Genomic DNA, 23,948 nt, shown 5'->3' with positions numbered 1-23,948 from the left:
TGCTACAGTAAACTGTCCCATTTGCTTGATTAACCGCACAGTGCTCCTCTGCATATTGCGCGTTCGACAACAAAGACGACGCTTGATGTGATTTGAGATCAGTTATTTTCTTCATGCATAAGTTCAGGTCAAAGTGTGTCGCAAGGCAGCTTATTTTCTCTGCATTCGATGGGGTAACTAATACGATACAGTGCAGTTGTGCACCATTCTAACGTGCAAGAACCAAATGAAAAGCTACTGTGTCGTTAAAAATGGAGCATGAGCATCATTGTGAAGGCAGCTTGCGTTTTTGATCTGGGCAATTTGCTGCTGTTTGACATGAGAGCATTGTTTTCCGACCTTTATTGAGCCAAGACACATATTTTACATTAGGGTGGGTGGGGGGGGGGGGGGGGGATCTCATGGCAACACCACGTAATAAAATGAAAATTAAAATGTCTGCCATCTAGTGGAAGCGCATTTCATTGTTCCGCCTGCCACTATATATAGTCCCTCACTATATCGCGGTTCGCCTTTTGCGGCTTCGGTGCATTGCAGATTTGTTGTTTTCTAACATTTTGACAGTGGCTGATTCGCTCGTTTGGGATCATTTCACACACAAACAGAAGCGCAACGTGCCTGTTGTAAAGCACAGCTGGCCCGAGTCACAAAACTACATGTTTATGGTAAAGTAAACATGAGCTAACTTCATTTTGACGAAGAAATTGTAATCCCATTTACTTCGCAGGCGTCCCAACAGCAGGAAAGACACGGCCGCCGGTGCACTTTGGATCGCATCGTTGAACCAAGGTAACAGAATAAATGCAAGTACATATTCACACGCGACCTGCCGTTTGCCACAAGTGACGTCGAGTCACTCAACATGCAGAGTGGCTCGCTAGCTCGTCGCTAGCTCGCCGCTAGCTCGCTAGCTCGTCGCTAGCTCGTCGCTAGCTCGCTAGCAGGCAGCCAAGTCGACAAGCTCGCTGACTCCGAAAATCCCACGCATTCAGTCAAACACGAGGATGCGTGCTATCGGTATTTTGCGTGTAGTGGCTACGTCATGGATTTCGTATGGAATGTAACGCTCACGATAAATGAGGGATTAGGTTATGTTGCTTACAAAGAGAGTCCAAAAATCTCTCGATATACATTGTATGAAATCAATGGTTTTCCAAGCAATGAATTGAAATGAAGGCTAGCGTGCCGTGGCGCAGTGTATTGTGTTCCTTTCCTGGCTGTAAGTGTTTCACCTGCCTGCAATCATCATCATCATCATCATTGTGTATATTTAGTCTGCATGTGCGCCATCTTCCATGTGCCACTTGTCCCCGCTGTAGAAATGTTTGCCGAGCTCCTCTGGAATTGTCACCACATTTTTTGTTTTGTTCTGGTATTTCTATTAAAGGGCATCGTGTATTGTTCCGAGTCTTTTGAGTCCTCCGACGCGTGAGTGCTTGTTGTCGGTATGTGTGCTATTCCAGTCTTGCAGCTCGGGCTTAATTTGTCCTCGCCGGCATACACAATGTGGACAAAAGTATTGGAACACCTCGCTGTTCAAGCCTCAGCGAGTGAGAGAGAAGGGAGGACATGACGTGTTGAGTGTCCCCTTTAACAAAAGACGTTCGACAATATTGGGCGTGAATAGGAAGATTTGCCAATTGCCAAGGTCGGACATCGCTTACGTTGGACGTGAACGAAGGCACGGCTTACAATCTGCCAAACATACTTGAAGGATTCTCAAGTGCTTCCACATCATCCCAACCTTGCTTCATGCACATTCGCTCCTCCAAGTCCAAGTTGGAAGTTGGAAGACGAGATCGCTCCAGTCGGGCTCGGATCTATTTCTGTATGTCACGCTTAATGATAGTCTTCGAGCTCGGCATCTATCGCACAATTGAAAAGAAAATCCTCTGCGGGGGACACAGCACACGAGAAATAGTCACAATCCGAACTGGTCCGCTCGCTACCCGCAGTACCGATAACATTAATCGGCAATGTCATCGTGAACTTTGTTTCCACAGTAAACACAGTGGTTGTATTTTATTCAAAAAAGACATACATACAGTAAATGGAGTGGAGTAACGTTCGGCACCAGGCCGTCATTTTTTCAATTTTGAAATGTACAAATGTGCCAACTCAAAGGTTTGTTGGCAGGCATCTGTAGGAGGTCAGCAGCACGCAAAATAGTTGCATTTACGGTCTGATGTTTTGCTTTGGTTTGGTCATCCTGATTAGTATTATTATTTTGGACGCTTAAACAACAAATTCATAAAAAAACGAGGCGGCTAATTCTAGAAAGGGTTGATCCTCTCTCAGCCCAGCAGAGGGCAGCGGTTCCTCAGGCAGCAAGTCAAAAAGCTCATTTGAACATTTCAAGGCATATGTGCTCAAGTCAAGAGGATCATCTGCAAAACACATGCGCCCAAAGCTTGTGCAACATTTCAATTTCACGTGCCTGGAAATATGCAATACACACAAAGAAATTGTGTTTTTTGTTTTTTTTGGTCACACCTTTTTAGTGCGTCCCACAGTGGGCACATTGTGTTACAGTAAGTCCTTTATAGTTGAGGCTTCAGCGGTATGTTTGGAACTGGTCGTGGGGTTCCATTGTAGTCCTTTTCTGTGGTTTCCATGACGTTTGGGGCTCCCGCGTGGGGCGGGCCCCCCGTGGCGCCTCCTTTTGTGCGATTGGCCGCGTTTTGGATTTGCTTGCTTTTTGTTGTCGAATTGAGTATCTAAATGTAAACGAGCGCTTTGGGCATCAGATGACTCATCAATGAATGCGAGGTTTTCCCCCAAATAGTCAAGCGGCTGAGAAAAGAGGGGGTCCTTGTTTTCTTCAGGCACCTGCTCAGACCGAGCGGTTTCAGATTCGGACGCTGACTCGGACTCATCGGAGGAAGTATAAGAGGAGTACGATTCCGAATCAGTTTCGCTCTCACTCTGATCTTCTCCCTCAGGAGTCCCAGGAGCCGAACCGCCGTGGGCGTGGCTGCGATCCCGGTGCCGCCGCCGCCGCCGCCGCCGCCGCCGTCTAAAGGGGTCATCAATTTTCCCGGAGATGCGAAAATCCATATTCTGGATGTTTTGAGTCCAGTCAGTGGCGTGGGCTCGCAGTTCCTCCATCTAAGACAGGGGCATCAAATCAGCGGTGATGAAAAGAGCGAGAATGCTAAAACCCACCGGGCGGAATAAGTACCTCTGCTCTGGTCTTCTTGGAGAGAACTCGAAGCCAATTTCCAATCATTGACAGAATGGACGCGAAGTAGGCGAGACCCACCAAGATCCAGAACCATACCAATGGCTTGTACCAGTGGTCACTGCCTCGCAGCCCCGAATCCCCTTCAAGAGGAGCAGCCACGGTTACGATCAACACTTCTGTACAACCTTGACTTCCGTGCATGGTGAATACAAACTTCAGACAGAAGACACCGACACAACAGGCGGGACAACCAGTACTTTATCTCCAATGAGAAAAGAGACAGGAATCATTCACTGGCTACATGGAAATTGTCTTAGAAAAGTGACATAAAGGCATCTCTATTGATAGCGTCGGCCCAACCAAGTCAACCATAAAAGCGTGCTAAGCGAAAGACGGTAAACGGCGTGCTTAAATATTTAGCGCTCTTTAATTACAGCATCACGGCGCCCAAAGCGCAAAAATTCATCCACCAATCGGCAGCTGCTGCCGGGCCCCCTGGGGAGCATATCGGGGTGCAGCGTCTTGCCCAAGGACACTTGGTCGGCGCAGAGTCAGAGCCGGGATTCCGTTCCACCAAAGGCGCCGCAGCCACCCCGAGATGGAAAGACATTCTACATAAAGCAACATTATTAAACATGAAGAGGTAACTTGAAAGTTAGTGAGTCGGAACCAATTGCGATAGAGTTCACGCTGCCACGATGATTGACATGTGAGACCGTTTCGCGATTGCATGAGCTGTGCCTCAATGCTGGCCAATCGCAAAGGCAGCATGCGAGAAGGCCCGACTCAGACAGGAACGAAGCCCTGGTGCAGATTTTTGTTCTCTCGCTGGTACTTGAAATCGACCTTTTTTTTTTTTTTTTTAACTGAAGTTAAAAGTTAATTTTCAGAGACGAGTGTAGTTCACCTGCCACATAGTCTCCGAACCCCACCGTTGTCAGGGTGATGACGACAAAGTATGCGGACTCCAGCAGGGTCCAGCCTTCCACCCTTTGGAAAACCAGGATCGGCACGGCAACAAACAGCAGGCAGCCCAGCAGGATGGACAAGATGGCCGAAATCACTCGCACAACGGTTTGACTGATACGCCATTTCTGTCAGCGGAGAAGAAACCGCAGCGCTGTGGGTCAAACAAAACCAACAGACGGTGCAAGTCGAGTTCAATTGGGGTTCTGACCAGGAAGAGTTTCTCTATTTTGGCAACTGTCTTCCTCAACCCGGTACCCAGATGGTCTCCAACTCCGGCAAGCAAGATGCCAAAGAACGGAATCCCAACCAAGGCGTAGAAAATACAAAACAGTTGACCGCCTTCCGTCTTGGGGGAGATGTTTCCAAAACCTGGATAAGCAGAATCAGACTAAAGAACGATCGGGTCGCCAGGCGGGACGCGCCTCGCGGTCTTGCGGTAGAACACCCACCGATAGTCGTGATGACCGTCCCGGAGAAAAAAAAGGCGCTGGCCAGATTCCACTGGCTGACATAGGTGGCGTTCCTGCCAGGATCCACACCTGCACCGATGGCCTCTGCCACCTCCTGGCACGGAATCGTGGCACAATTCAGTAACGGGTCCGTCAAACATGACAAATCAGTACATTATTCCATCCATTGATTGACAAAAAAAAAAAACTGGACCGCTCCATTCTGAATCAATAGATTTCCTGATCGAATGATTTGTATGAATCCAAAAACGACGCTGCCGGCAAACATCGTTACTTATATTGAACTGCACCTTTGTGAATTCTGATTACAGTGTGGCTTTATGGCAGCGTGTGTCTTACCCGCAAAGCGTACCCAAAAAAAAGGCAACTGTGAAAAGCATGATCTTATGAAATTGAATTGATGTCATCCAAAAAAAAAAAAAAAGCTTCAAACCCGGAACCTTTGACTGTGAAGCGGACGTGGCCGAACGTGACCAATTTTGGAAGGAAATAACATTCTGAAATCATATCAAAAGAAAAAAAAAAGAACAATTTCCGAATTGGAATGATTGCTTTGCCCCCCCCCCATTTAATATTGAACAAGTAATAATCTTTCCCTCCTAAGAATGTATGCAGCATCGTGTGCATGTTACGTAAACGCGTGATGCTGACTTGGACTCGCCGAACACAACTGAGCGCTACGCTGGCTCGGAAGGATCAAAGAGGGCCGAAGAGCGGAGTGGCGCGCCCGGGACCGACGAGTCGGGGAGTGGACGGCGGCGGGGAGGGCGACCGTGTTACTTTTTGATGGGTCGCTAGCTACAGACTGCACGTGCGACAATACGCGATGGAACACTGCACATCTGCTCCTAACGCGAAGCCGCCAGAAGCAGACTTTTGGTGGCAGTGTTGGATTTCTAGGAGGGTTAGGAGATCTCCAACGACTGCGCTTACCTCTATGAGCGCTTGCAGGTTTTCCGGGCCGACACATGTGAAGTTCATCAGGAATTCCCGACACGTGCCCTGCAGCCGCCTGTGCTGGCCTTCCTCCGGCGGCGCCTCCAAAGCCCGGAACACCACGGCACCCAGCACCAAGTACAGCAGCACCCCTGTGAGGATGGCGAGCAGGGTGGAGCAGCGCATGGCCGCACTTCCGCTCGCTTCAAATGTGGGCGCCGGTTTTCCTCTGCCGGGGTCCGCGCTGTTGTGGCTGCTGCAGCTGAAACGGCCCAAAAGCGGTGGCGCCACTTCTCATAAACGTTGTTAACGATTAAAGGTGCGAAATGAACAAAGCCGGACTTGGTCAACGTCATGCAAGCAAAGACTGGTGCCGTTTTAGCTCCACAAACCTGTTACCGCGACCGCGCCTTCGCCTTTTCCAGTCTTTCTTTTCACCGGGCCTAAGGAAGGATTCCCTTGATCCGAAACCACCGGGGAGCCCGTCCGCATCACACTTTGTTGGAGGGGACACTACACACAGGCAAGGACACGTCACGTCGGGGGATTTTGAATGAGAAACAGACTCCTTGGACACTTTGGACACGTTTACAATCTAATGCCGGGCTGTCAAATTCATTCGTCGTACTTTCGGTTTCGCTCACAGGGCCGCCGTCGTGACGTCGGAGAAAATCATAGAAATGTGTCATGGCCGCATTATTCCTGTATTGATTTTGTTCCTACAGTGTAAACTGCTGTACTGTATATTTTGGGTAAAAATTGTATCAGGAGTCATGGAAAAGAGCGGCAACCAAACGTTGAAGTATAAAATAAAATGCTTGTCGTAGCTGTTAAAAGTAAAATCATCATAATAATAATTGCTACAGATTTCATTTCGCAAGAAACACGTCAACATCAGGATTTCGTAGGCCGCATCAAATTCCACACGTGGGCCAGATTCAGCCCCCGGGCCTCGAGTTCGACGGACGGCTGCGATCTGATTCAAAGTATCGTCCCTGGAGACAAGCTAACGCTCGATTTTCATTGGCGATCATTGCCAAATTAGCAGCGTGCTTATCGCAGTGGAATCGCACCGCATGGCTTTGCATTGCGTCCCATCGATCGGTTCAGCCCTCCGTCCGTCTCCGGCACTGCGACTGCCTCCGCTCGCCGTTTCCGGGCCACGGGGCGAGAGGCGGGGTACGCCCCGGACTGATCGTCAGTCCATCACAGGGCTTACGCGCGCTGTACACATTGGCAAGCGTGAACATCACCTCCAGAATACGGCCGATTGGCAGTCTTCGGGCGGCGTCACACAAGGATGATTGGAATTTTGCCGCACGAGGCGGGGGCATCGGAGCCAAACTTGAAGAACTGAAGTGAAGGTGTCGAATAGGCTCAAGCGATGCACATCGTTGACATTTGGGATTGTGGGAGGAAGAAACATTGAAATGCCGCACAGAACAGATTTGAACCCACAGACCTTTTGGTGCGAGGCAACAGTGCAAACCGCTCACGCCGCTGTGCCGAAACCAATTGAGAGCCGTTCTCCAAATCTTACACCTTCGAAAACCTCAGTAGTTCCACCGCTGCAAGCCAGCACATCAATAAACCTCGTGTGGCTTTCAAACTTCGGCACTGTAAATCCATGTGGAGCATATTAACGTTTCGGGTCATTCGTATACAATTAAATGACAAAAATATTACAAATGCATCCATTCTGAAAAGATCAGCAAGAAGTCTTTGAATAGAAGATATGAGTAGGATCCAGCTGTGAACCTGGACAAAAATGTTGACATTGGCACAATTCAATCGTGTCCAGGACATTATTTGGGAAAACGGCTCTCTGAAGACAGCAAAAAAGTTCAAATCACTCACTCACGCCGCCGCAGATCTTTCTGTGATGGCCACATGTGGTATTCTTGCAAAATACATGAAACATGAACACGTTGCGACATTCAACGCAGCAGCAAATCGGATAAAACCCCACCCGACGAAGAAGGACGATGCGGCTACAATATAGAAGGATCCTCTCGGAATACCTGAGGGGGGTCCGGAATGTGCTCACTGCCACAAGTGCACCTACCTTAAAAAGCAAGAACGAGAAGAAGCCAGAGTTGCAGTCGCCTCATGCAGCGTGAACTGATGACTTGAGGTGGGCACATATGGGCTGGGTGCCGGTGCGTGTGCGCGTGCGCGCGCGTGTGTTAATGTGGGTGAGGAGGGAGGCTGCTGCTCAACACACAAGGGAGGAGAAAATACTCAATCAAGCTGACATTATGAGGGTGAAGAAAGCGGAGTAAGAGTGAACTCAAAGAGAGAGAGGGGGGGGGGAGGGGAAGAGGACCACACGTGCTCCTGTGAAATGCGATGTCGAGGTGGACGTGACATCGTGCGGTCGGTCGCCTCTTTGCGCGGCTGCCCGTAGAGATTCAGTGTGGGATGGAGGTCTGATGGCCGCCGGCTCGGCGTCCCCGCTCTCAAAAACCTCACGTGCTGCTCGACAGAAGTGCGGCACGTCTGTGTGTGTATTTTGTTTTTATTTTCAGCGCCTCTTGGGGACATAGGTGCGTTTGGCGCCGTCACTCGTGGTGGCACCTTGCAGTCTGGGGCCTGAAAATGAGGTCCCCGTGGAAAAGGAACAATTGCAAGTCCAGTACTACCGGACACGCCTATGCGGCGTGGGCTCCGCCTGCATAGAATCGCCACAAAAGCGATCCTGTCGAAGGTGGTTGCATTCTGGATGACGCATTTGGGAGGCCTGCGAGCTCAGGCCGTGAAATGCGAGGTCAACGCCCATTTTTGATCACATACATTCAAATCTAGTACCGGCGCCAGCTTTCTAAGGTCAAGCGATTTATTTTCCTTCGGTGCCCAATTCCACCCCACCCAGGCTCCGTAATCACGCAGCCGCTCTGCCGACTGTGTTAAACATGACGGCCACTGAGACGGACCCGCCGGCTAATTTCCTTGGACGTGCGATCGTGAATTTGATTGGCTGCCCGACATTTTGAAGAACTTGGATTGAATGGAAATACATCTCGATCAGGGGTGTCAAACTTACATTGTAGATACGGTTTTCCTCAGAGGGCCATTTTGCTTGTAAAACCATATCAATGTTTAATCGCCTCATCATATTATTACACATCGACAACAAATTGATGCATAACTAGTTTTGAAATCAGAAGTCAAGGATCTATTGTTCAAGTAACTGCAAAAGGGGTTTGGAGGCAAAACATGCTTACAATAGTTCATTACTATTTATTACATGTGAATATTATACAAAAATTTGGAAGAGATTTGAGCAACAATCATGCAAGTTGACACACATGATTTGCTTTCGCAGGCCACATACAATGATGTGGCGGGCCGGATCTGGCCCCCGGGCCTTGACTTTGACACCCGTGATCGAGATGGTGGGTCATTTGATTTTGAAGTGTCACAATTTACTTTCTTGTTTAGTCACAATAATGAGCTTGACTTTCAATTGTTTCCACAGAAAATGTTTTTGACACCAGTGATGAAGAATACGGGAGGGAATAATATGCGGATGTTGCCGGGGGGGGCGTCATTCAGGGGCGGGGGCGAAGTCCAAGTCGGGGTAACATTGGAGCATCAAGTCAACGGAGGTAGGCCGCTCGCCGCATCAGCGCAACCACGCAAGACGAAAACACAGTGCGGCGCAGACACCGAGAATCACAGACAATGAAAAAAGCACGAGTCATTTCGGCACCTCTTGCATTGTGCCAGCAAAACGTGACTACGAGATGCGTTTACCGGCCGAACCAGAAACTCTTCAGGCCGAACACCGGAAAGGTGGGACATTCTACATTTGCAACCACATGAAGTCTTTTTCAATGCAAGTTCAGTGAGTAGCACCGGTACTCTTATTTTAGTAGTGCTGCGCGTGCGTCCATGTAAAGTGTCCGTGTCAGGAAACCTGTGGGCAGACTTCCAAGGATGCGCGTCAGGCGTCAGGCAAAGTGTCCACAGCTGACACTGATGAGCTGTGGTCATCACCAAGTCCCAGCCTCTTTTCAAGCTGGCCAAATAACATCATCCTCAACACGGAGGAGGGGGAAACAAATGCACCGTTACAGCCAATGTCCACAAGGCAGTGCCGAAGAGCCCCTAAAGTCTCCGCAACACAATGGAAACCAGAATGTGTATGTGTGTGTGTGTGTGTGTGTGTGTAGCTACGTCTGCCGGAGTGAAAGCGCATCACTGTCGACAGATCGGTGACTACGGTACTCCTAAGGCCCGCAACCAAAAGCGACTCAACTGGGACAATCGCGGAACAAACCCAGTCGGCAACTCCCAGCTGCACATCAGGCGATTGACCCTCGCCGACCCCCGGTGTTGTCATCGGGAAACAACGTTTTTGGGAGATGCCACGTACCTCGTTGCAATCTCATCTTTTCCCCATTGAATCACAAGTAACATAAGCATGCCACAAGAGGGCAGCAAACCAATACTTTTGTCGAAATGAAACTCCTCAACTGACTTCAACATCGCTGAACGTTTGTGTTCTAGGGCCACATTGGAATTTTAAACAGTACACGTTCGTGGAAGAGCTTGAAAAAAAAAAAAGAGAAAATGCAACAAAATAGCCATAGATGCTTATTTTCAAATTGTATTTTTGCTTAAAAATAGAAATGTACAGTATATTTACAATTGATTATGGTTATATTCGATAAATGACCAGTAAATTTGGACCTACGAACGACAACCGCGGCCTATTGTCCAATGAAAACCTCTCTGGCAGTGTTAATGAGCCCGACGTGAGTGTCATTTGTAAAAAGCAAAATTCGCTCTGATTGTGAAAATAAATGAGTGATGCCAGCTTATAAACGTGACAACATACTGTAAATACACACAAGCACTAACTAGGTCTGCGTACAGTGATGCCATTGTAAAATGTTCGGATGCAAGTCCAACTCCATCTTGGCACAGTACTTAGTTAAAATTGGATTGATTTCATGCATTCGGCAGATCAAACAACATTTATCTCCTTTAGTTCACTCCGCTTTTGAGCGAGCGTCTGTCTCCGTGTGTTCTCATAAAAGCTGAGCGCATTCCATCTGCAATGAAACGGCTGAATACGACGTTTAATTGAATCAGAAGGATGAACTGTCTTTTTTTTATTTCCAGTGAAAATAGACAGCCAGCCGCCAGAGCAGACAGAAATTGTGGAAACGCTGCAGAGGAAAAAACAACAACAACAACAACACACAAACAGCTACGTAACATTTTTACAGGACTTCAGCAGGAATCAAATTCCGTCACATCATGCAAATGTCCATTTTCAGCCGTAATGTTATAAATCGTAAGCGTAAATAACTGTCCTTCTATGTTCAGGTGACAGGCAAGCTGGAGCCTAAGGCTGACTTTGGGTGATATTTGGGGTGGGGCGTCAATTGTAAACGTTCCACACATGCTGTAAAGTGTGACTACCCATAAGCACTGCTGCAACATTTGTTTTCAATTTGAACACAGAGAAAGGCATTATACATTCCAAAAATTGAGGAGAAAAAAAAAACCATACTTACTGGTCAATTTTCAGCTTTGGTTCCTCACTCTTGTGGTTAAATACGGTCCATCGGGTCACGGGAAACGCAAGTGATGAGCCAATAACACCTACGAAGAAGCGAAGCGGTAAGAAAAAGCTCAAATTGTTCGGCCCAAGCATAAACGTGTTGACATTTACCAAGGAAGAAAAAGGAAGGGAGGCCCTGACGACCGTGCAATTATGAGCACTTTATTTTCAATTAAGACTCTTCTTTCTTCCATTTTTGATGATGCAGACTTCTGTGGACTGAAGATTGATTTATTAGCAAACGTCTGCATGTTTGCTTATTTAAGTGAAGGTGCACTAAGAAAAAAAACTGCAAGAATAGCCATTTTCCTAATGCTATTGTGTTACAAAACTGAATCCTGCTTTTGGGTTTTTCAAAAAGGTAACGTTCTTATAGTTTCCATGTGTGAGGATTGTCTCGCCATGACAAAAAAAAAAAAAGAAAAAGAAACACTTGCGAAGTAAAGTACGATTTCCCCTCGGGATTATTAAATAATTGAAATTGGTAATGTATTAAATAGTTCATATTTGAACTACAAGATAAACTCATGAATCAATGGCTAAAAGTTTGAAGCTTAGTCTCCATGGTAACAAGTAACCAAGACTGGAACTAAAGGGTAACTTTGACATATTGCGAGACTATTCTTGTTAATTGCCTACTTTTGGTGCACAAAACAGGTTTGCGTGTGTTGGGCCTCGGTTGCATTAGAAAGGCTGGACGACATTTCACCTCAGCATCGATCTCCCGAGAAAACCACTTTACGGTTTCATCTAATTCCTCCTGGCACTGAAAAGCTTCTACAAAGAGAACGTCCACATGAGGGTTTAAAGGGAGAAAAATACTGGACGGGTCAATCATTCTATAGATTTCCTGGAAGCAATGAACGTGGGGCTTTTTACAGAGATATGGTCAATTAGAAATATTAACTTGGGTGTTCAATTTTTTTTTTATAAATCAAACTGTTTCTAACTAAATTATCCTTATTCAATAGTCAAAGCACAAACAAGATTTTAAAGTTTCCATTTATTGGCAATAGCAAGCCACATCTTTTGCTTTGGACATCAGAAATACAATGTCACAGGAAACCTATTTTACATTCACATCAAAGTTGTGACATGGAAAAAACTTTCGGAATCTAATTATGATTTCCGCCCCCCCCTCCCCCCCCCCCCTTTTTTTTTGTATTAAGGATGATTTACAAAAGCACAATATTCACTCCAACAATCACAGTCACAAACAAGTGAAATGGATTTAAAACTGTTCAAGCAAAGCTATTGTATAATAATGGCGTTCAAGTTGCCATTTCATAGCAGAGATTGTAAAACAATATTACTCTATTATGCCACCCAGTTTCAAAGGCTTCATTCTCTTTAACGACCCAGTAAATCTGTGGAAATAATTGTTAAAAGGTAAACAGACACAGCTCCATAAGCTTCAAAATCATAAAAAAAAAAAAAAATTACAAACATTTCACTGTGGAAAGGAACAATGCGTACAATAAATACGCAATTTTAAAGCTTGACACCCTAAAAACACAAAGCATCAGCTGGAAACTGGTTACTGGTAACTGCGAGGCAGAAACGTTTCAAAAACATCTTTGCTGGTGAAGTATCGCCATTAGCATGGAGTTTACATTTGACACGATGGCAAAGTGACGTCGTCTTGGCCGCAAGTTTGGAAGGCGGGTCAGTACAGTTTGATCATGCTCTCTCTGGACTTTCCCACTCCAACCCACTTCACTGCAATGAAAGGGAACCAAAGGTCATTTTACATGTGTGTTTGACCCTTTGTCACTTGCAATAAATGGCTAAAAGTGCATCGGCGAGAGTGGAATTACAAACGAATGAGCGGAAATTCGGATTCGCTCTCGAGTCGGCTTGAAAAACAAATCCCAAATCAGAATTTCCACATTCAAATGAAAATTAATCAAAGCCCGTCATTTATTCTGACAAGAGCTGCAATGCCATTTACTTCCGCCGCCATTTGCGCATATGCGCAGTTGGAGCCACAGTTGTACCAGATCACGTGGCTGACGTAGCCATACTCTCCCCCGAGACGATAATCACCGCGAAACCAGGAGTTGCGCGGATGTTGGCAGACTGCAACCGTCCGTGGCAGATGAATTTCATAAAGTTATGCCAGATTCATTCAACACATCGCGGCAGATGATTGACGAGAGCTAGCCGAATAACTAACTAGCAGCTAAGCTAACTAGCAGAAGCAGATGTTAGCAGCCAGTGTGGATTTCCGCATTTTACAAACCCGGCGTATAACAGACCACGGCCGCATTGCGGTTGAGGGATCCTGGTTAAAGTAGGCCATTTTAAACTAAAGCGCTTGCCAAAAGGGGCCTGCCAAAATGCTTCTCTGGTGTTGTGACAAAATCTGCAACCCCTAAAAAACTGCGACCAGGACGCAACCAAGGAGCTATAGATAGTTTTCAAACAATCAAATTGGATTTTTCCTTAGTTGGACAATGACGTTTTCATTTCGGATTAGTAGAAGGAGTAAGGATTCGATTGTGATTCGCTAATCATTCGTTACTGATTCGTTCAATGAGAATAGCAAATGGAGATTTAGCATGCAAATCCAAGCTCAAAATGTTCCAAACCTGGCACTTGCAGGAAGTCCTCAATGAAGCGAATGTAGTTCTGCGCCTGCGACGGCAGCTCGGCAAAGCTGCGAGCCGCCTCGGTGCTGCGGCACCACCCGGGGAAGGTCTTGTACTCCACGGTGACGCGCGTCAGAACGTCCATGTTAGCTGCACCACGAAGAACAAAAAGCGTCCAGGTTTACAAATGCAAGGTCAAGGACAGGATCAGACAAGCTGCAGTGCAACAAGCGCCCGGCAGACATTTCCACGAGGGTTCGTCACTTGCCTGGGAAACTTGGCAGAGGTTCCCCATCAACATGATAGGCCACGCCCACTTTGATCTCCGTCAGAGTGTCCAAAATGTCCAGTTTGGTCAGAGCAATGCTGCAAACACAAGCTCAAACTCAGTGCAGCCGTGACAATGAAGAGCAGCCGCACCTGAGGAGATTTCGGTCGCTCACGCCGAGAAGCCGTTGACCATGTGAGCGTATCGGACCAGTATCAAGTCCAGCCAGCCGCAACGTCGCTTTCTGCCAGTTGTCACGCCTACTTCGTGACCTCGCGACTGTAAAAGCGCCCCCGTCTCCTGCAAGACAAATTGGACTGCCATTTGCCTATATGACATCGATTTTCCCAAGTAAAATGAATTAAAACACAAGAGTATTTCCCTACATAGTTGCTTTTTGGTACTCGCAAATTTACCTATTCTGATTTTTGGGGCGGAACCTATCCCCAACAGATCAGATTTTATTGGGACAGCACAAGTCCTCGATAGCTTGAAATAAGGCTGGTATCTGCCCAATACCAATAACTGGTACTCGCCCAACCCTACTTAATGTGATGCAATAACATCAATTTCCACTGTAGCTTCATTTGTAAGTATGTTTACAGGTTGTGCGATATTAGTCCAAACTTGTAACTATACAAATCATGTTCAATATAACATGCATGCGTTTTAGAGAAGAAAAAAAAAAAAAGTTTTTTTTTTTTTTTTTTTTTATAAATCTGGTTTTACACACACAGACGTCTCCAAACGCATCCCAACTCACGTTATCCTGTTCTGTTGGGAAAGCACCGACGCCCACACGGGTCGTGTAGGCTTTGACGACGCCGTACACTCTGCCAACGTGTGACGGGGGCACGCCAAGTCCGGTGCACACTCCTCCGACGGTGCAGTTCGACGACGTCACAAAGGGATACGTGCCTGAGTGGACAATTGTCTATTAGCCGAAGGAGCCAAAAACATCTGGCAGTCAGCACGATTAAATGCCCAATGGTCTTGCCACTCACCAAAGTCAATATCCAGCAGCGCCGCGTTTGCTCCCTCCACCAGGATTTTCTTACTTGGTCCAGTAAGCGCTTTATGCATGAAGTATACGCCATCTGTCACCAGAGGGCGCAGTCGCTCCGCATATGCCTGAAAAAAGAAACGCTTCCTTCAACCAACAAAGAACAACTATTACTACATAGTCTGGCAATTTACTGATTTTATTAGAATTACCAATCAATGTACATTAATAACTGAACACAGTGTACCAGAGGCATGTTTCAAGTTATTTTAAACTTATATTCAAGTATTCTTGAGCACCTGTTGTCCCTCTTGCCAGCACTCCCTGTTGAAGTTTACTGTAAGGTGTCACTTATGTGACTGTTTAAAAGAATTACAAATGTATACATTTAAACACCCAAATGTTCAACCAAACCATATAATTTCGTCTAACGTCTACTGACACAATGCGAAACACCATCGACGGGCTAACGGCAATTAGCACAGATGTTTTGGTAGCGCTTCACACAACTGCGACTTCAACTGCTACATACGAAAATACTTACAGATATTTATTCTCTCAATCAACATTACTGGACCTTCTTTCCCTCTTTGTCTTGCTCTTAATTATGCTGCATCTCAGCCTAGCATGTTGCGACACAAAGTGGCACTACACTGAAGGCGCGCAACTCTAAATTCGAATTTGCCTTTGTACTGTAAAAACCCATTTAAAAACCAAAAAACACGATCGCTTCAAAATCTACGATGTAGCGAGAAGGCGAATGATGAACCGCGATACAGAAGCATAACGCTGTGTGCGATTTCATCCCCTCTCACCTTTAACTGCTCCAGTTCACCTTCAATGTCCACATTGAGATTTGGATACATTGCCAGGAAATGCTCCGCTAACATACGGAACCTAAAAAAAAAAACAAGCAACTATGGTTCAGTTAAACAGTCTGTCCATAGCTATTCATTCAAGCTACAAAAAATTGGACATGGACTGACAGCTGTTTTCCAAAGCTCGTCATGGACGATCGTGTGCCACCACTTACGCGCAGAAGCGTTATTACAGTTATAAAGGTGCTTGTACAGCAGGTGAAAAGAAACTTTGTCCTGAATTAACAAAACCAGTACAATAGCATTTTTGCAATATTTAAATAACACACACTAAGGTGGGCTACTTAAAATGTGCACTTAACATAGCGACAATCAAGCCGGATTTGAGCATTTTCGCTCCCTTACAATCAACGTAAATACTTTAGTGTGCTTCAGTAGACTTTTCAGGCCTCGGCACGGTACTTGGATATTTATTTTTCAGATGATGTTTTACTTTTATTCCATACAGCATCTCCAGTATCTCCACTTTCTACTTCTGACTTTGATTTCAAGTCAGCGGCCGGCGCGATCTTGAGGACTTATGTGGGGGAAAAAACATCAACAGCAGCAGCATGGAGGAATATGAAGCGTGGAGCCATAACGACGATGGCGCGGCAGATTCGGAGAAGCGAGATATTACCCATCGATGGCTTTAAGACCTTTTTTTCCCTTCCAATGTTATCGACTTGAAGAACGATTCAAGGTGAATGTGTTGTCTTATGATCATCCACAATGTCGTCCCCAGATGAGCTACTGCAACAGTCAACAGCCGAGATTCTTCTATTTCTTCTTCTGTACCGCGCTTTAAGAGAGAAGCCCAAACAAACTCACTTGTCCTCAAAGACTTTGAAATCGGAGACAAGGTCACAGACTCGCAGGCCATTCCGAGCGGCTTTGGAGGAGTAGGCGGGGCCTATTCCCTTTTTGGTTGTTCCCAAACTGCAGCAAAGATAAACACGCAACAGGTAATGAGAGGAAAAAGTCGAACGGGAAAGCAGTCCCCCCAGCAGACATGATGCACAATCAGACGTCAGTGCTTTCAATAATGTGAGCAAAATTACTTTTTCCCTTCTTGCTGCTGCCGCTGCTGCTCCTGAATGCCATCGACGGCCTGATGGAAGTTGAACACTAGAGGTGGACCGAGGGAGCCTCAATAACACGCTTCCACATTCAAAAATATATATATATATAATAAGTTCAGATTTAAAAAATATACTCACCAATGTGAGCACGATCCGAAATCTTGAGTCTATCTTCCCATCCTTGTAATCCTGCATAGAAAAATAATCATAATAATAATAAAATAAATCCCATCAAATGGTTTCATTATCCAGAGAACTTGACAAATGCATATTTATATAAACAAGCCTTTACAGTACCTTTGCCTTTTTTCAGGTTAGATTGCGCCTCTGCAAACAGCCCTGGGAGGTGTACGACCACTCCATTGCCTGCAACGTTAAATCAGACATTTATTTACTAGAATGTTGTAAATAAAGCAAAAACCATGCCATTACATTTCTCAGGAATACTGAGGTATTTCTGTGATCGTATCCTTTCTACATAACACATCGTGAACCTCTGTCAACTGTCCCGTTTCTAAAATAAAAAGAAAGCAAGAATTTGTTGTGTCGTTAATCACTGTCCAATGGAAACTCGAAGTATGAAATGGATCTCTATTTTGTTAAACAAACAAAATTCACAATAGCGGATATAAAAAGTCTCCACACCCCCATTCAAATGACTTTTTTGTTGGTTTTTTTGATCTCACACATGCTCGGTGTGATTCAGAGTGAACGTGGCAAACAAACTGCTGCATCTTTTGCTCAAGGGCACCTCGACAGGAGCCAGCAAGCAGACAACTGTGTTGAGTTTGGTTCATTGCTGAAAAGTAGGAGTTCTCTAGACACCAAAAAACCTAATAATACCTCAAGGAAAATTCCTACTGCTTAAAAAAAAAAAAAAAAAAAAAAGAACAATGAACAATGAATGACGCACACAATTGGTGTTGGGATCAAAATGTTTATGGAAACTGTGCAACATTGTGTGTGGACAGTATTTTTTTAGTATTTTCTTTTTATCTTCCCTGAAAATGCAAGTTAGTCGCAATAAATGAGAGAACCATCCGAGGATATTACCTATAAAGGAGATGGCCTTCTTGTTGAGGACACCGCTGGGCAGCAAGTGAAAGTCGTACTCCACAGAGTCCACCACCACAGTGTGACCTGCATTGTTGCCACCCTGTAGACAAAAATAATAATAATTCAGATTTCCGATCTCGAAGGGTACGTAAACGCCACATCCCACGCATTGGCGAAAGAGATAAAACGCCGGTCGGTCGGAACCATTTTGTGCAGCATGACCAGTTCAGTTGACACTTTTTGAAAAGATGAGCACAATTGGAATCTATCGTCGCACACTTCCTGGCAAACATGGCTAGCGGCAATGGAGCTTGTCCACATCCGGGACCTCGACACAGGTCATGAATAATTAACTAGTGCTGATCTGAAACCACTTTGGCTGGCCTCTCCAATTTTATTGAGCGCTCCAAGGACGAATGAATGTCACGGCTGGCGCGCGTCTAAAGTGTGATGTTGAGTACGAGCGTAGCTGCTACCTGACACCTGCACACGATATCCGCATCCATTGCCAGCAAGTCCACAACTTTTCCTTTGCCCTCGTCCCCCCATTGGGCTCCGAGCACCACGGTCACTTTGTTGGCAGGCTCCTTCTGGGAACGCAGCGGCGACTCCGGCGTGACGTTCTCTCGTGGCCGCTTGACCACCGGCTCCCCGTTCTCTCGCCCATTAACATTAGCCATGTTTTCGCTGCTGGATGCCATGCTGCTGCCCTCCTTCTGTTGGAAACCGGAATAGCGTTTTACCGCGTTTCTAAAACGGGAAGTGCTCCTCTTGCGCACTGCCGCTAGATGTCACTGTTTCATTTACGCCAAGTACGTCGACGCGTCCGCCATGTTCAATGTGTCAAATGTTTCCCCTAAACTAATGCAATCAAGTCAATGGACTGAACTTCATAAAGCGCCTTTCTACAAATTGCACAAAGTTAATGCCTCTTATTCACTAATTGACACACGCACTATATAATACATATTTAACTTTTCATCTTACGATTATAAACAGAGGCGGTGAATAAGTGATAAGTGAAAGATTAACGTTTCAGTTATACAGTGGACTTACTTGTGGTTCGGCACCCGCGGATTCACCTGTTCGAAGATTTGTAAAAAAAAATGGTTTTAATTGAAATTAAATTAATTTAATTCCAATTAAATTTTTCTTTTTTGGAGGGTGAACCAACACCAAAAATGCTTATTGGTGGTTTATCCCATCTTATTCAAGAATATTTTGAAAAAAAAAAAAAAAAGTTTTTTTCAATGAAATTATAAAGGGCATAAATTATCCGCCGTTTTTTGCAAGTCACGGTCCATCCCTGTCGCTATCACCCGCGAACAGCGGGGGTGCTCTGTATTGCAATTTTGGAAAATTGATGTACTGAATGAAATCTTTGGGAGCTATTTATTTGTTTAACTTAAGACATGCTGCTGAGTCTGTGAGCCGCCTGCACTTTTTGTCAGAATTTTAAAACAAATACGTCAATTGTTTAAGATTTGAAAAAAAAAGACTAAGGTTGAAAATCTGAAAAGCTGTTTAAAGCATATATGCTTTCAGGCATTGAAATGAAATTAAGTGTTGGCATGTTATTCAAAAGCTTGCAAAAATGAGTGAAAAACAAACATCCTCTTCTGAAAGGGGAAAAGGCCAAATGATGAGACAGAAGAGCCCACGGCTTCCAAGAAAAAGTATTTAAGAGACAACATCAGCAGTCCTACTTCAAATTCGGGTTTATTGCCACTGGTGATTCTCACACACCAGGTCTACGTTTGCTCTGCGTAATATGTGGCAGCAGGCGTGCAAATGAGGCAATGAAGTCTTCAAAACTGCTGAAAACTCTGAAGATTTTCTGCAATGCCGGTGACCAAAATATTTTGGTTTTGTTTTGTTTCTCTGCCGGTCTGTCAAAAACATTGCTTTACATGAAACCAGTTCACGCACAAAAAAGGTTGGGGACACTAGCTGATCTAGTGGATGAGGAAAAAAAAAAAAGGAATGGAATGTGTCAGTCTGATGAAAGCAAACCTCAGAAAGAGACATTTTTTGAAAAGGTTGGCTTTTTTTTTTAGCTACAAATCTGGAAAGAAAAATCTTGATCAGATAGCAAAGCAGCTAACACAACGAGCATGCACTCTTGTGCAAAAACTAACATTAGCACGGATTTACAAGCCTGCTACTTTCAACCCTGTAACTGTAATTAGAGTAATACTAAAATTAGTATTCAATTTAAATGTAACTTAATTTCATGATAATGGTAGTATATTCCGCAATATGTTTGAAATATGTGTTTTTCAGCTGGTGCCTGAGTATCTGTAACAGTTGCGCCAAACATGACACAACTCATAAAATATTGGATAAAAAGTGTACGATTGATGGTTGAGCTGGATGAATCAAATGATATAATGGGTCAGTACCTGTTTTTCCTTGAAAACGTAACAAAAATGATCATATAAATAGTAAAATCCTAAATTGCCCTCCAGTTTGGGAGTAACCAGTATACACACACAGAGTAAATAGTCAAATGAAAATGTCAAAACTTTATTGGAATATTGTCAAGAAAGATTTCGGACAACGCAACACGTTCAACCCTCCTTGCAGCCGTGCAAAAATCATTCAAAGATGGATGGATGGATGGATGATGCACGAAATGACTCCACGTTCTGAAGGACAAACACAGCAGTGGCCTACAGAAATGACAGGCAGACGTTATCATCACTGGCTGTCAATTCATAGGTCATCACCTTGTGCCCCATGACTCTTTTTTTTGATAAACAGCCTCGTAGCGTATTGGCTCATAGCAATCGCCGCAGTCGTCTGTGTTAACTTTCTGCAAGTAGCAGCACCTCCACCGGAACTCGATCCAGCATCCACATGGAGTTGCTGTTACATGCAGCGAGCACCGGAAATCTCATCAAGGCACTGCAGCTCGGCTCCGTCAGGCAGATGTGTGACGAGACCGAGGTGGCTCCTTCCCACTGCGGCCACACGTCCGAGGTGAGAGCGCGACCGAGCGCGTGAAGACCAAAGTTCAACGTTAGCTGAGGTTAAGCGAGGATTTCGACTGCTTTTGACGAGGGTTCCGCTGGCAAGTGACTTTGACCTGCTCATTTCCTCCTCCCGGTTTTATTGCCCCAGATAGACCACATCGTCCAAGCAAGAGTGTGGCCAAAGGGGCAAAGCTTGACAAGATAACGCACGTTTTATGGGGGCAATCATGACGATGCCTGTCAATAGGTGAAAACACGGGCGTGTCAAATCTGCAGGCCTTGCACTTCCTGCTGAAACTGATGTTTGTCTACAATTTGACATTTTGTGACATGTTTCTTCTTTGTCCTGCTCAATAACTCTGTTGACTTTACCTTTCAGTAAAATTCAGCCTGATGACGTTGTTGAAAAATCGAATTAGCTTCTTTGCTCGTACTTTTTTTCTTCCTCTTCGAGAAGACCCAAATGTTCTAAATACGACCAAAAGAAAATCAATCCATCGTAATTCAAACCTCTTCACCTCCTCGGGTGTGAGGCTGGGTACGCCCTGGCCTGGTTACCAGTCAATCAATCAAAGTAAAAGCATAAGAACTAATATAGCCATATTCCCCATTTCCCCTGAAACATTACAAAAATCTGTTAAAGTTTTCCACACTGTTCAACGCCATAAATCAAATTGTCTCCTTTAATATTCCAATGTTCCTTTAAATATTGAAATAATGCTCAAATTGTGTTGTTTCCTGTGAAGAAACTCAATTAGATGCGTTCACGTTAGTTGTAAATGCAGTCTTCAATTGGAGCTGTACTCACCTAGCCGACGACATTTAGGCCGCAGCAGTACGTTAGAGATCAGGCGAGCGAGCTCAGCGCAGACTTGGGTGGAAGTGGAGAGGTGAGAGCTGCATTTTCGCTGTCAAAGGGTTCGTCACGGCAGAGCAGGAATGGCAACCAGGCCGAGCCGCCAGTTTAAGAGATCAGGGGTTGGTGAGAGGTTAATGATTACAATGGCTGTCAATATTTAACAGGCCCTGTGCCCTGCCCCTGTCCAACATCCTGATTCCACGCCGACTGACACAGGGAAGGGCCGCCATCAAGTACATCTCCTTTGTCCTCGCTATAGAATATGCGCTGAACACCTCACAAGTGCACCCGAGGCCAGGAGTCATTCGATGGGTTGTCACAGGCTGAGTCGATGTTCGCGGCAAGATGCAAACGTGCCCCGCGGCTAAGGTTAGCACGTGAGCTCCGTGTAGGAGCCACATTTGTGCTGCGTTGGGTTTTCTCGCGCGGTCACGAACGATCAGTTTACCTGAAAAAGCTCGGGGCGTGAAACATTCTCAATGTAAGGTGACCTGCGGTCAGGTCAGTAAGCACAGTAAGATGATTCAAGTGTGTAGGAAGGGCGGGTGGGGTTGAATACGTGAAAATACGTGGAACCTCTACATTCAAACGCAATCTATTCCATGACGGTGGTTGATTTTGAAGTTGTTCTAATGTACAAACCCTTTTCCCCATTCGTAAAATATCAAATGAATGAATGCAATTTCACTCATTGGCAAGACACCAACCTACTTTCGCTCTCTGCTTACCACCACCACCACCCGCGCGTAGCACACCTTCAAGGAGCACCCACAGAAAAGTCACAAAAAGCCTAAACACGCATGCATGCAAATACCACAGAGATTCAAACCCTGAAACACATGACGGTATCGACGTACAGTACGACATGTCAAGGTTACGAACTGCACACAGTGAGCAACTTTGCCGGGTCGTGTAAGTTTTTTTTTTTTTAAGCAGCAAATGACGGAACCCTATTTTTGGGGAAATGATGAATCGGCCGAGTTTTTAACAGTTGCGCTGGTTTATGGTGTGTCTCGGTTATTAATACTAAACACGTGTCAGACGAGTGCCTGTAAAATAAGATAGAATTGTTATCAGACTGTACGACACACTAAAGACATCACCATGTTCATAATGAAACAGAATGTAAAGGACACAGGAGTTTCCACCTTTTGGAGATGTCGCTTTAAGTTTATATTCAACACAAAAGCAGTATAGTTGTCTTCGTTGAAGCTACAAATATGAGCCAAATATCAAATGTTTTCCTTCAAAGTAAAGGCATATTTACACATTCTTGTAACTGTTCATTCATATACTTGGGTTATCTTATCGCTAAGTTCAAGGCATGGCTACGCCGGAGTGCAGAGTCCAGCATCTTGAAGACTTGAAGAGAGAGAATATGTGCACAGCAATAACGTGTAATGCTGATAAATCACCGTCTTTCACCTTTGGATTGACAGTCATCATTTCAGATGCAATTTCAAGCAGATCACACCTTTAACCTGCTGAGCAGGTCACATGTACTGCTCTCTATGAGCTCATTTTTCCAGAAGGAATCCACTCGACACGTTACACGAGGCACTTTTGGTGGTCGTCTAACGCCATTTGCCTTTGCAAAGATCAAATGCTCAGACGACCGGTGGAAGGCGCCTTTGAGCTCTGCGAGTACACAAAATGTGACGCTGATGTGATATAATCCACCTGTGCCTTACCAGGAAGAGGGTGCTTAAAAAAACAACTTATGGTAGGCTATGTAAGCAAGTTTCATAACTTTATGAGGACCGTTTGAATTTTTGCAGCTGACACTCAGGAAGCACGCCCCAAAAAAGCTTATTTTTCTTCAACGAGCCTTGAAGACAATATTGCCTTTCCGTACTATCGAATGGGAGCAATTTCCATGTGCACACCTTTTAAATGACAGTGTAGATTGGGAGACAGCACATCTGCCTCCAATGGAGAGGTTCTGGGTTCGAATTTCATCGCCTGGGCGGTGTTTGCACGTTGTCGTGCTTGTGAGTTCAGTTCGGATAGTCTGGATTCCTCCTATATTGCATGCATGTTTGGTTAATGCAACATTCCAAATTGTCCAAAAATCATTCTTTTTTGCCATTGGCTGGCGACCAGTCCAGGGTGCACCCTTCTCT

At 45.2% G+C, this 23,948-nt stretch overlaps 2 protein-coding genes and 1 long non-coding RNA gene across 4 annotated transcripts; 1 reads left to right on the top strand and 2 right to left on the bottom strand.

The window, feature by feature from the left end:
- The first annotated feature begins 427 nt into the window (after nt 1-427).
- LOC133467536 (uncharacterized) lies at nt 428-12,057 on the top strand. Of its 2 annotated transcripts, XR_009785241.1 has the most exons (5): nt 428-665; nt 728-789; nt 8,885-8,954; nt 9,038-9,354; nt 9,735-12,057. It is a non-coding gene; the product is annotated as an uncharacterized LOC133467536 (long non-coding RNA). The 2 variants fall into 2 exon arrangements; XR_009785240.1 differs by having other exon boundaries at nt 9,038-12,057.
- Nucleotides 2,004-7,550, bottom strand: LOC133467535 (potassium channel subfamily K member 4). The gene is given in 9 exon segments (XM_061752500.1): nt 2,004-2,604; nt 2,606-3,108; nt 3,182-3,324; nt 4,092-4,278; nt 4,362-4,522; nt 4,603-4,717; nt 5,557-5,821; nt 5,952-6,072; nt 6,633-7,550. Coding segments are annotated over 9 exon segments (1,584 nt in total). The 5' UTR covers nt 6,658-7,550; the 3' UTR covers nt 2,004-2,540.
- A 61-nt stretch (nt 12,058-12,118) lies between the features above and the next one.
- Nucleotides 12,119-21,896, bottom strand: adssl (adenylosuccinate synthase, like). The gene is made up of 14 exons (XM_061752274.1): nt 21,775-21,896; nt 18,468-18,707; nt 17,989-18,091; nt 17,233-17,301; nt 17,074-17,124; nt 16,915-16,981; nt 16,685-16,792; nt 15,812-15,893; nt 14,998-15,124; nt 14,757-14,911; nt 14,169-14,293; nt 13,994-14,091; nt 13,726-13,875; nt 12,119-12,853 (listed from the first exon to the last, which is right to left on the bottom strand). The coding sequence occupies exons 2-14, from the start codon at nt 18,690-18,692 to the stop codon at nt 12,801-12,803; spliced, it is 1,413 nt and encodes a 470-aa protein (XP_061608258.1). The 5' UTR covers nt 18,693-18,707; nt 21,775-21,896; the 3' UTR covers nt 12,119-12,800.
- Nucleotides 21,897-23,948: the final 2,052 nt, after the last annotated feature.

Source organism: Phyllopteryx taeniolatus, chromosome 17 (assembly GCF_024500385.1).
Source record: "Phyllopteryx taeniolatus isolate TA_2022b chromosome 17, UOR_Ptae_1.2, whole genome shotgun sequence".
NCBI lineage: Eukaryota > Metazoa > Chordata > Actinopteri > Syngnathiformes > Syngnathidae > Phyllopteryx > Phyllopteryx taeniolatus.
Note: the sequence above shows the minus strand (reverse complement) of the source record. Positions and strands in the feature narration are given on the sequence as shown.